This window comes from Ceratina calcarata, unplaced genomic scaffold, assembly GCF_001652005.2.
Source record: "Ceratina calcarata isolate Rehan_Ccalc_2016 unplaced genomic scaffold, ASM165200v1 scaffold53, whole genome shotgun sequence".
Classification (NCBI taxonomy): Eukaryota; Metazoa; Arthropoda; class Insecta; order Hymenoptera; family Apidae; genus Ceratina; species Ceratina calcarata.
Window position 1 is genome coordinate 808,981 of NW_017176451.1, and position 13,480 is coordinate 822,460.

Below are 13,480 nucleotides of genomic sequence, written 5' to 3' on the forward strand. Positions count from 1 at the left end.
CGTGGGCGCGTAGATCTTTGCACGAGGTCTATCCCCTCGGTTCCACCTTTCACGATCTCTACGATTCGTAGCGCGTCGATGATTGCTCAGCAGCGATTGGGAAAAAGCGAATGACGAAAATAATCATCGCTGGTTGCAACGAACGAATACAATATCTCTCGCACGGTTCGTTTCTACGTCGATACAAAAACACCTAAGCGAGCTAATCACGTGAAATTGCCTCGCCCCCTCGTGACAAGAGGGGTGGCTGAAATTAATTAAAGAATACCTTCGCCTCGCTTCGATTTCGAGTACCGTCAACCGTGTTTTCTACTCGTCCCCACTCAAACCGTCGTCACGTACTCCCGTAATTCCGGTCTCTCGCCCGCCACGGTGTCGTTGGTGAACCACGGATCCCCGTACTTAGTCGTCTCCTCGCTGCGGGCTCTGTGAGGCCGCGCCCGTTCGCGACGTTCGCGCGCACGTGGCACTTCCTCGCTCAGTGACCTCTTCGTAATCCCTATCATCGGCACCTCCAACAACGCCTTCGACCTCACCAATTGAGGCCTCTGCCTCTTTGGTTCCTCGCTAGCCGCGCGGACGATCACAGTAGGTGGCACCAATCTGTCACCTTGACCACTTTCGGACCTAGCCCTTGACACCTTCTTCTTCGACAATCCTCGAACCTTCACGATGCTCTTCCTGTGCACCGGTTGCGGAGAATACTGTTGCTGCTGCGATCTCTGCCTTTTAATAGGCGAAGCCGGAAGAGGAGACCAAATGGGTGGCGACAAATCCACTGGTGATTGCACTCTTTTCGGTGGCGTCTTCTCCGGAGATTCGTCCTTCCAACCCCCTTGGTACATCGGGAACGCTGCCACTTGATTGAGTATCCTCATGCGAAATTCTTCGTCATCGCTGCACGGGACTGCTACCGGAGGTGGATGGTGCGTAGGTGTTATATTGTGAAACGGTGACCAGTCTTTCGGTGGCTCCTCTGCATCCAGCATAACAAAACTTCCACCGACGCCTTCGGCCTGTTTCGATGGTGAAGTACCGAACGGTGTCCATTTGATTTCGCTGATGGGCTTCGGTTCACGTTTCTTTATTCCAATCGTGGGCAAAGGAGAAGCATCTTCGTAAGGAGCCCACTTTGCATTTGCAAGGGTAATCTCAGGAGATATCAATCTTCGCACGATCCGATTGTCCACTCTGCTCATCTGGCGAGGATCAGGTTCCGGAGACAAGCTTCTTCTAATACTGTACTTGGGTCTTTCCTTCAAACTCTTGCTCTTGAACCCTTCTATAGACTCCTGGCCCTTCAATTTCTCTTTCTTTTCCGCGGGAAGGGAAAAGTGCGGCTTCATGGCCCACTTGTGTCGTGGCTTCTTTCCTTCCTCCGGACTGACCACCTTTTCCTTGGTACTCCATTTTTTTGACCACTGGCTGTCCACCCTGGCATGAGATCGCTCCAGCTTCGGTCTGGCCCTCTCGGGCCTCACTAGCCTTGTGTCCTCGCTCGCGTGTTTCTTCAATTCTGGTCTCTCCGGCGCCAATGTCGCCCGCGGTTCCTCTTTCCTCTCTACGGCCAAGGACGCAGAATGGTACAACTTCCTCTCCGGTTCTTGTTTCACCACCGGTTGTTCTGGTTCTTGCACCGTCGGCACCGTCGGCACCGTCGGCACCGCTTGGATCGTCGTCTCCTTAGGGGGCGACGGCATCGGCAGGGTCTTCGTTTTCGGGCAAGTACACCTGGGTTTCGGATTGGGCAACACCTCTGGAACCTGAAGCCACCTAGCCTCTCTAGCCATTCTGGTGTCGTCGCTGCTGTGCTTCCTTAAATCGTACATCGGCACGGTCAGATAGTCCGGCTTCACCGACCACTTGTCTCCCTCCGCGCTGTGATGTTTCCTGAGATCGCCACGCTGAACCTCGTGCGGCTTCTTGTCGGCCTCGGGCGTCAAACTGTGACAGCTGCATTTCGTTCGCCTTGTTAAGTCAAGGTCGGTGGTGGATGTCCGAAGTTCCCATCGATACTCGGTTCCCTCGCTAGCTTGCGCCCTCAGGTCCCAAATCGCATCGTCCGGCGAGAGGAAGCTGGTGGTGGCCCACCTGGCGTCTGTGCTGCGATATTTGCGAAGCTCGCCGCGTTCACGATCGCCTCTGGCCTCTGCGCCGCAGGTACACGTCTTCTCAGGCGTCCTCTGCGACTCCAGAGGCGCCGCCTCGATCGCGTCCAGGTCCTGGATCGCCAGGATCTCTTCGCGACGCAGCTTCCCGCAGGACGTGCATCGTCCCCCGCCCGGTTCTCCATCGTCGCGGCTAGCTCGATGATGATGGTGGTGGTGATGTCGAGGCAACGTCGAGGTCGAGGTCGACGCGGAGGGGTCAAGCTGCGGGGGCAGCTCCTCGTCGTCGCGATGGCCATCGTCAGAGGGTCGTGACGTCGCAGCCGTGTCTGCGTCGGTCGATCCGCACCAGCAGGTGTGTGTAGCTCCGTCAAGCCGCCTTGGTGGGTACCGCGACTCCGGAGACGACGAGGCTCCGCTCGAGGCCTGTACCAGGCAGGCTACCTCGGTCGTACGCTCCGCAAGCCTGCCAAACATATTTTATTTCTAGTCTCGGTCAGATTCCGAAACATATCGATACATTCATTCTAATAACACGTATTTGACAAAAATGAGGTATAAAGGAGAGCAATGAGACTTATTGTTAGTGTTTCTGTCTAGTTTTATATCTCATGTTATTTTAAACAGGCTTCTTGGTGTTGTCGATAATTGAAATAGTAATGGGATAGCAACAGGAACATTCAAAACTCAAATTTCGTTAAAAATGCTAATACGTAGTGTTAGAATGAAGGTATCGAAAGTTTTAAAATACCAGAGGTGTAGAACAATAAAAAATATTGTGCAAGTAATGCACGTTTGTAATGCGTCGTTGAACTTTCCTGTTTGGCATTTTCAAATGACATTTCGTTTATCATGTTTATCTTTCAAGCTGAACTTCGTCCAATACTAATAAACTGTACTTTATTTTTTGAAAAGATTACGAATTTTAGAAAATTCAGTAACTGATGCCTGTACTTATTAAAAAAACGCAGTCTTTGCGTCTCCTGAGTAGTAATAGAACGAATTTCGACGAACCTTCAGTTCGGTGAAAATCTCCGTGAAGAATCCAGGCTCGCTGTTGATGCGCAGCATCTCAGAGCTAAGCCGGTTGACGATTAGCAGACATCTGTCCCAAAACTTCTCCTTGCAGTCCTCAATCAGGAACGGTTTCAGCGGGTAGCTAATCTCGTTGCCCATGTAGCTGTAGCTTAAGTACAGGCACGTCAACACCGTTGCCTGTAGTTCTCTCTCGGTCGACTCGTCGCCTTCGACCAACTCTCTCACCAGCATATAAACGAACACAACGTTGGCGGGATTGATGAATGCGACGTCCTGAAACAATTTTTTGCAAGTTAATAAAAAGGAAATTATATTTTCTCATACAGAATGCGAGTCTCGTAGACCTCATGGAACAGCGTGCAAGCTTGAAATATTATATTTTATGTGATGTTCAGTCCCAATGCAGATTTCATTTTTTAAATCGAGATCACGAAAGTATTAATTTACATAAGAGTTTACAATCTAATATTGCGTGACAGCGAAATTTGTAAGTTGTGCGGGTTTTTGACGGAGACATTCGATGCGTTTGCGGTAAAGTATAGTTTACATTAGCCCCGTACATTTAGGTGACGCGAAGTGCTTCTTCTTGGATGGTATAGCGATACTCTTTTCCAGTAACAGAAAGGGATGATTCACTTGGTGCGGTATCGCGTTACGTGCCACGCTTGCGAAATTGCAATCGGCATTGTTGCACTCGACACCGTACCTCGGCCGCTACTGGGTCTTCCTTTTCATCGCGAACAAAAAACATTATTCCATTCCACTCCATTCCCGTCTCATTTTATAAAAAGAAGAATGTCTACTCTTGTCTGACATTTATTTCATCGAGCCAACTCCGGTATCCAAGTTCGAAATGATAAATTCTTGTCATAACGAAAAGTCTTGTAAAATATAAATTCCACCGAATCTGTATTTGTCCCAATGTCCAGTTAGGGTGAGATTAATCTGAACCACGACCTGCATCTATTTTCGTTTACCACGCATTAAATATTAGCTATCCGCTACTTCTACCGGTTGTCCTCTACCGAAGTCGACCAGTCTACTATTGCTCCAGAAACCAAGGCCTCCGAGTCAGTAGCGAATTAGGACACAGACAAGTGAATTGGCTCGTTCGAGCTTAACGGACCACCTCACTTAATACACTTATCTCGCTTGTACATTTCATTTACACGTGCCTTTCTGTATTCCCCACACCTGTACTTCATTGCAAATCAGTTTTGTACAATTCAAGTTCTATTTTATCCTGGTGAAAAGACTGGATTTTTATATGGAACATAACTTGCAAGGCATGATGAAATTCAGTTTGAATTTCATTTAATAATTTAACCATCATGATACGCATTTTATTATCGATTCCGTATACATTTTTCTTTAACAAAAATACAACTTGTGTTTACTATATATAGAAACTAATTATATATGAAAAACCCTCTTCAAAACTGTCCCCTTCTCACTTGCTTTTGATCTGTACACGTTCTCAATTTCGCATTCAAAGCGAGTCTTTGACCCCTCGAACGACGTCTCCCACTCCCAAAATTGTCCTCCAATTACAACGAATGCTTTGTGATAATTAAAACGCACGGTGGTGTGATCACAGGGGATTTTTTCGAACCGGCAAGGGTTCCTCAGTGTTTCGCGAAGAAGGGTTGGTTTCTCGCACGTGTGGATGCACCGACGATGAGGCCCCGCGGTGACCCGGCAGGATCGATGCTCCCGATACAGCGTTTCCTCTCGCCGAGCGATTTTGTCGCGTCGCGCTCGGTTGTTGCACCTCCCTCGTTAACCGTTTAACACGGGGCGCATTTGCTGCACGCGTGAACGCGCGTGCTATATCCAGGGACGTCGACTCGTGCTCTGGATACTCGCATGAAAGAGTCGGAGCACTTTTTTAGCCTTTCGAGCGGAAGTTGGTGTTCGCGAAGAAAAATCGTGAGTTGATCCACGGGAAAGAATAAAGAGTTTGCCGAGATTAAAGGAAGGAAACAGTATTCTTGTTAAGGCAAAGATAGTTTACCAATAATTGATAACAAAGAAGAAGGAATCAACTTCGAAAGAAAAGAGTAGCTAACTAACAAAATATCTTGCTACTATTTATTAATAGACAGTCTATTTATGTTCTCCAGTACGGATAATAGCTCTCGATAATAATTGGTGTTGACGCCAGCAAGGGAAAGAACGATAGGTGGCAAAGGAGGATTTATTTTTAAAATAAATTGAGGCCTCATTGAGGCATGTTTTTCCACGTGTCTTGGTCAGCTCACACAGAGCTATCCGGCAAAGGCTCTCCGAGTGTGGAAAACCGACAGAGTCAATAGAGAACGGCGACGGCAAGCTCTCAGTATACATATTCGTCGCTGGTCGATATTCGTCAGAGGTTAGCGGCCTGCAGCCGCGTTTTTCATCAGCTTATCGAAGATTCAATGGTTCTAATTCAATTCTCGAGACAGCACGGCGGCAAGTCAATTCAGCCACGAATACGTCCACGCTCTTACCTCCAATCAACGCGCGTCGTCATTGATCCAAGCGAGAAAGGTCCCTTTGAGTTCTCACTGCCATTTCCGCTCGTCTAATCGAAGACTATTTACTTAACCGTCTTTGCAATCAGAAAATTGGTAATAAGAAGCATTTTCGCCTTCCCCAGTAGAAGGTTTCTTTATTTTTAGAGACTGTAGATTTTATGTGAAAATAATGAAATACAAAAATTGCATATAAATATCCACAGGCGTACGAAAGATCAAAAAGTGAGGTGGATTAAAGTATAAAAGAAATTCTCATTTAGGTATTTTCTAAATTGACAAGCCACACAATTTGCAAATGTATTATTTCACATAAAGGGGGTAGGATTCCAGGCGATTACGAGCGGTATGTAACGTAAACGGGATAATCCGGGGATGATCAGGTACACGTGGCACGATGCATAGCAAATTCCGTGTGACGATTCTCTGGAATTCGTATTCGCTTTATTTGGCTTCCTCCCGGTACAAACAACACGGTAGAGTTAGCATACGTAACACGTGCGCTTTCCCTTTGTCGTCACACGAGTACAGTTGTGGACACGGAAAACAATTCTTCCATCGATGTATGGTTTCCCTTTAACGGGATTTCTTCCGGAATGACGTTCAACCTTCTTCTATTTACCGTCTAGACGAGCTCTAAGTTAAACGTTTCTACGTGTTGCTCCTCGGGTTCAATGCATCGCGACCTGACACAAAATCTCGCAACCATCCGCTTCTCTCAAAGTCCAAACTCATTAAGAGGGATCATTTTCATATCAAAGATTAATTAATTTTGATAATCTTGATCTTTCTATCGTAATTGCACGTGATCCACCAGAAGCATGGAAACTTCGTAGTCAAAGAAGATTATGCGATTCGGAGCGGAAATGCTGTTGCAGCAAATGGTACAAACGCGGTTACTTAATCCGGAATGATAGGATATTCCGATCGCAACCTTGGAAAGCTTACTAATAATCAGTATTACTGCTATCATTGCATAATCGTATTAGAAAATGGCATATGCTGTACACAGAGACACAGGAGTCCTTTATACGTCCAAGAAATTTATCAAATTTTATATACTAATGATTAGTACAATTAAAATCCTACAAATAAAACCGAGGTTTTTGATAAATCAAGCTTTGATATAAAACTTTATATTGTAGTCACATCAAAATGTACAGAGTGAATCAACAAGAATAGATGTTGATTTTATTAACAGAATATTTGCAATTGAGTCTATTTATTGAATTAATGATAAAATGATAATTCGTAAGGTCTTCCAATCAAATAATATCAGAGCTTTCATCATCTGAACTTCAATTGATTGAATGTTTTTCTGATCGAAGCCTATTTGCAGGATATATCATGATAGTAATTTCGCGAGTATAGAAAGACGCGAAATCTGAACGCGTCCTAGGCAATAGTGTGTTTCTAGGGCGTGCTGCGTATGTCACCCTTGACTGATTAGATTTGAACACGTGCGCGATCGATTTGTGGTGAACCGTCGCATCGTATCGGTGCGCGGAAACCTCGGAGCGAAAGAGCGAAGTGCTTCCCCGTTCTTGTCTTCTCCGGATCACGCGCGCAACGTGGCACGAAAGGGCGACGAATAAAAATATCTCTGTCTATATTACCTTACACGAATGTCCATCAAAAATGAGAAACACTTGAAGGTAATCAGTTTTATTATTTTCCTCGATCCTTTTCACGTTTTTCCGTCTCTTATATTATCTAATATAAATATCTGTCAGGAATGTAAATAGATGTCCATAGAAACGTTTCAACGTGTTTAGGATTACATTTAACAAATTTTCATGTGAAGGATTGTAGTTATAATGTGCGCAAATTCAAAGAACCGGCAACTACCGAAAGTACAAATTACTTTTGCGTAACACAACGCATTGTTTTTTATTATTTCTTGCCGTTTTAACACATCTTTTTTGCATTTTTCCGCCCTGTTTCGTTACGAGGAACGCAATTTCCGAGAAAGTGCTCTCGCCATTACGGCCGCTTCGATGACCCGTCGTTGTCACGCGCGCCGTTTTACGTGGAATTAAGTGGCAGCCGCAAGGAGAAGTGGCGGAAAAGCACACGACGGGAAATTATTCAGAGCACCCGATTGCCCCACTTGCTGCGTCAAAGTCGCCGCGACTCCAATTATACAGCGATCTCACCGAAACGGTCGGCCTCTAAACTTTTCTTCGGCAAGAGCCGACAATTGAGATTCTCAGGAGAAGCTCATTTCCTCTTACGCTTTTGCACGAGGTATGCTTGTATGGTAGCATACTTTGAAACTAAATCCCAGAGGGGATGAAAAAAGAATTTAATAATAGTGGTTGATTCGGTTTCGTGGCATGGAATCGATCAAAGTTTTACGTAACTCGTATCGAGACTTACAATAAGCTGATACAGCTATAATCCATCGCGATATACCAGTAATAATTACGTGAAACTTTATCTTATAATGTAATTTTGTTATCCATATCCCAAAATGTTTCATGTTTGATGCATGCTATGAACTTCAATGACTCAATCAAGTCATTCTATAAACAAATTTTTGTTTCGTAAAACTATTCAAAATATCAAAAGATGAATGCCATATTTCAATATTTAAATGCTAAAACAAATGTTCATATAAAATTCGTTATTCCAAATGATACCAAAGTTTAATTTTGAACAAAAATCTGCAGTTTATTTCACATGAAAACATATCTTCCATCCTTGGAAGTCGCATAACTTGATTACTCAGATTTCCTCTAAAAATTATCGCAACGGGGTGAATATCGTTATGAATTGAGAAAGACGCAATGCTTTTAGGTAATCCTTTTCCCTCCAGAACTTCTCCTTCCGGCAACAGAAGAAAGAGGTGGTCGATTCCCCTTGCAATTAAAACCGAAGGGTGAACGTCCCTAGGTACCGCTCGCATACTTGCACAGTGGCTGAGGGGATGGGGTCCCGCGGGGTAGCACGCACGTGACCCACGAATCACACCCCATGCAGGCTGCATTGCTGCACACATTTTTAGCGGCGCCTCGATAAGAGGCGACTCCCTTGATAGGACCCGCTATCGATTCGCGGCCAGTTCCCTTTTTATAATTAACCCGTATGCGGCGTTCTAATTTCTGTAGAGTGAATAAAAGAAAGAACCATGTAACCTGGCGTACGAGTGCGCATTAGTGCCGCATGGTGGGTGAACTAGGGAACGGTGGAAGAACCTGGCTATAAAAAGGATTTTAGCCAGTTTATTATATAGGGAAAGTAGGTTGAACGAGTGGATGATAACGTAACGACTAAAAATAATTCTGATCGTTTTACGCAGTCATGTCATGCAGCGTCAGAATTGAGAACCGAGTGAGAGATGAATTCGTACGGGGGAACCGATGAGTAGTTGGCGAGAGCTAGTAGATTTGGGGTCGTAGGATAGGGTAGCGATGATCGCTAAAGAGGCTCTTTGACAGCGAAAGCCGCGACCAGCTCTTCGTATATTTGCTTCTACTGCTGTACACGCACTCGTTCCGTAGAATAAACACACACACGTGAATGGGGTTCGATGCCACGCCTTATTAGCACGAGTCAACAGCGTGCGTGCGTGCACGCTCGCAAATTTTCGTGAACCATCGAATCAGTCGCGATCTGCAAATTTTATCCAAATTGCTTCGTTGCAAATAGAACGAGAGTGGTAGATGGAAAGAGATATTTACAAGAAATCAATATTAGATTTTAGAAACTGTAAATATTTTAGTAGAATTGTACATGTATAGAGAACCAAATTTAGGAGACTCAACCTACGTAACGCTAATCATCCCTTTTTGTGTGTAGCTGATGATGACAAAAAGAAAGCGAATCATGCGAGCATTTTGGATGGGCTCGTTAGCGAACGATTTTTTTAGTGGTAAGATAAGCGACACCCTTCTCGCGAGGGTTCATTTATCAGTCGTGCACTTCCAGCTTATCAACGTGAGAAATCGTTCATATCGTGTTAGAATATTCACGATGCCTACTAAATAATTACAAATTCAATTCAACCTTCTCCTGTGTTGTTTAACTCTGTAGCGCAATTTTCCATCACTGGAAAACATTTAGTACAAACGTCATTGGTAACGAAGCGGCGTTTAGTTCAGTTTTCGTGGGTGTAACGAAGTCGATTTTTCACGAAAATCAATGTAAGTCTCATGTACCGGATAATCGATAGTAACCTTCGCAGGGAGGGAAAAGGGACAGCAGATGAAATCAACGTCCGCGAAACAAAGAAATACGAATATCGAGGAATGCTCAGATGCTTCGGACGTAAAATAAGAACGATAAATCTTGCACGATGCTTGATATCAAGGTTATCGTTAATTGTATGCTAGCACTTGACCCAATTCGATGTTAACCGATGCTTTTATACTCGAGGTACATTGTACACGGTGATAATAATTTCGCTCAACTTTCCTGACAAAGCGATCGTTATTTCGTGCGCTTCGAACGTCTTGCGTCGATCGACTTTCCAGCAACAATGCACTGAGGATAGAGGCTCCCTTTTATTCAACACGCGATACTGATACGTCCGACTGACATGAGAAAATACGTTATGCACTGGACTCGAAGGACACGTTTAATCGAAATATACCGTTCTTAATGTCTTACCGTTTTTAACATAATCTGGCAAATATTCCAAATTAGTAACTATCAGACATTATCTCATATGAAAGATGATTATAAATTATATAATCGGAAATATGTAATACACCATGAAGAGTTTCAATGGACTCATCAATTTGTCCCAAACTTAAAACTGGACATAAACTATAAGAATTTCAGAATTTACTATCAGAATTTTATTTGTACGTATGTAGATAATCTTAAAGTATTGAAATTAACCTGGCTATAAAAAGGATTTTAGCCAGTTTATTATATAGGGAAAGTAGGTTGAACGAGTGGATGATAACGTAACGACTAAAAATAATTCTGATCGTTTTACGCAGTCATGTCATGCAGCGTCAGAATTGAGAACCGAGTGAGAGATGAATTCGTACGGGGGAACCGATGAGTAGTTGGCGAGAGCTAGTAGATTTGGGGTCGTAGGATAGGGTAGCGATGATCGCTAAAGAGGCTCTTTGACAGCGAAAGCCGCGACCAGCTCTTCGTATATTTGCTTCTACTGCTGTACACGCACTCGTTCCGTAGAATAAACACACACACGTGAATGGGGTTCGATGCCACGCCTTATTAGCACGAGTCAACAGCGTGCGTGCGTGCACGCTCGCAAATTTTCGTGAACCATCGAATCAGTCGCGATCTGCAAATTTTATCCAAATTGCTTCGTTGCAAATAGAACGAGAGTGGTAGATGGAAAGAGATATTTACAAGAAATCAATATTAGATTTTAGAAACTGTAAATATTTTAGTAGAATTGTACATGTATAGAGAACCAAATTTAGGAGACTCAACCTACGTAACGCTAATCATCCCTTTTTGTGTGTAGCTGATGATGACAAAAAGAAAGCGAATCATGCGAGCATTTTGGATGGGCTCGTTAGCGAACGATTTTTTTAGTGGTAAGATAAGCGACACCCTTCTCGCGAGGGTTCATTTATCAGTCGTGCACTTCCAGCTTATCAACGTGAGAAATCGTTCATATCGTGTTAGAATATTCACGATGCCTACTAAATAATTACAAATTCAATTCAACCTTCTCCTGTGTTGTTTAACTCTGTAGCGCAATTTTCCATCACTGGAAAACATTTAGTACAAACGTCATTGGTAACGAAGCGGCGTTTAGTTCAGTTTTCGTGGGTGTAACGAAGTCGATTTTTCACGAAAATCAATGTAAGTCTCATGTACCGGATAATCGATAGTAACCTTCGCAGGGAGGGAAAAGGGACAGCAGATGAAATCAACGTCCGCGAAACAAAGAAATACGAATATCGAGGAATGCTCAGATGCTTCGGACGTAAAATAAGAACGATAAATCTTGCACGATGCTTGATATCAAGGTTATCGTTAATTGTATGCTAGCACTTGACCCAATTCGATGTTAACCGATGCTTTTATACTCGAGGTACATTGTACACGGTGATAATAATTTCGCTCAACTTTCCTGACAAAGCGATCGTTATTTCGTGCGCTTCGAACGTCTTGCGTCGATCGACTTTCCAGCAACAATGCACTGAGGATAGAGGCTCCCTTTTATTCAACACGCGATACTGATACGTCCGACTGACATGAGAAAATACGTTATGCACTGGACTCGAAGGACACGTTTAATCGAAATATACCGTTCTTAATGTCTTACCGTTTTTAACATAATCTGGCAAATATTCCAAATTAGTAACTATCAGACATTATCTCATATGAAAGATGATTATAAATTATATAATCGGAAATATGTAATACACCATGAAGAGTTTCAATGGACTCATCAATTTGTCCCAAACTTAAAACTGGACATAAACTATAAGAATTTCAGAATTTACTATCAGAATTTTATTTGTACGTATGTAGATAATCTTAAAGTATTGAAATTTAATATAAGAAACTTTTTGGTTATTCATATTATTATATTAAAATACCAGAAATTTTAGTTTATTCTTACATCTCATTCGGTTATATGTTTCGTGATATGTTTTATGAACAACGGGTTAAATAAATTACGATATCTGGAAAAGAAATCTATTATGCGATAAAGAATAAGCCCCTGCAGAGGGTCGTAAGATTAGCATAAACCGCAATCGCAGTGCATTAGCATAAACGTTTGACTCGTGAAATCGAGACGAGATTCGATCCATGTTCTATACGTAAAATTCGTTTCGCGGGTGAAACGGTTCGTCGGTTACCATATGGATGCGTCTAAATAAATGGAGATCCGCTCGATTCCTACCATGACGTATTGCGACTTCGCGCAGCTCTCATTACTAGTTATTCCCGCGGGTCACCGCATACAGACACGCACTCTGGAGAGGAATAGGGTGCTGTTGGGTGCTGCAGTGACGCGTGCCGCATCTCGTTTTGCCTAAGTGTCTACTCCAATATGCAGCGGCTCGTGACGATTCGAATGAATATCCTGCAGTCTGAAGCTTTCGTTTCACTTTCCATTAATAGTGACGGTAATTTGATCGTTAACAGATGAATCGCTCAGTGTCCGCTTTAATTAACTAGTTGCCACGATATCTCGATGACAGAGAACTCACGTAGTTGGGACGCATATTAATTATCGTTATCCGTAATTGGTCTGTCTGTTATTGAACTCGGTTGCGTCATTCGCTTTCTCTCTCAATCGCAATCTCTAGTTTTTCAGTTTAACAAAGAAATTGTTAAATCTAGTATCTGAATACTTGCGGATACACATCCGACTGGTATGGTACGCGTATGTATGTTTTCTAATTTAGACATTGCATAAACAGAAAATAAGACATTTTTAACAAAAGAACAATTATTCCTGTATACAGACACGACCCTGCCCGTATATATGAATAAAATAAAAATTAAAGTTAATTGTAGTAAGCAACGTGTCAACATGGGAGTAGCAAACATAGGAAATTGCTCACCTGCCAGCCTTGAAGCAGCAGGCTCCTGTCGACGGTCTTTATCCACATGACAGCGTCGCCGGCCTGGAAGTCTCTTAAACGTGTGCATTTCCTGTGGAGGAAGACGCCGAGGCACTTGAGCAATTCCGAGGTCGAGGCTTGGATCACAGTTTTCCTTGGCTTCGGGGGTAGGGGCTTCTGCACGAGCTTCTCGCACGTCGGGTTGTGCGTTGTGTGATTGTTGTTCGACGCCGGCGGTTTCGTCTAGTTTTGAGCGAAACACGAAATTAGTATTTAGTAAGTATTCACATAACCAACTGATCTAGAC

At 43.5% G+C, this 13,480-nt stretch overlaps 1 protein-coding gene and 1 long non-coding RNA gene across 2 annotated transcripts in view; both read right to left on the bottom strand.

Annotated features, from left to right (window-relative positions):
- Window positions 1-2,387: 2,387 nt before the first annotated feature.
- The window catches only part of Cdk5alpha (Cdk5 activator-like protein), a 15,995-nt gene continuing 4,902 nt past the window's right edge, over window positions 2,388-13,480 (bottom strand). Inside the window, exons 2-4 of the mRNA XM_018030634.2 lie at window positions 13,174-13,416; window positions 3,123-3,419; window positions 2,388-2,574 (exon numbers count right to left, since the gene is read on the bottom strand). Coding sequence (XP_017886123.1) covers window positions 2,479-2,574; window positions 3,123-3,419; window positions 13,174-13,416 — 636 coding nt within the window. The 3' untranslated portion in view covers window positions 2,388-2,478. The remainder of the gene's footprint in view (window positions 2,575-3,122; window positions 3,420-13,173; window positions 13,417-13,480) is intronic.
- LOC113464789 (uncharacterized) lies at window positions 7,312-13,167 on the bottom strand. The gene is made up of 2 exons (XR_003389648.1): window positions 10,508-13,167; window positions 7,312-8,859 (listed from the first exon to the last, which is right to left on the bottom strand). It is a non-coding gene; the product is annotated as an uncharacterized LOC113464789 (long non-coding RNA).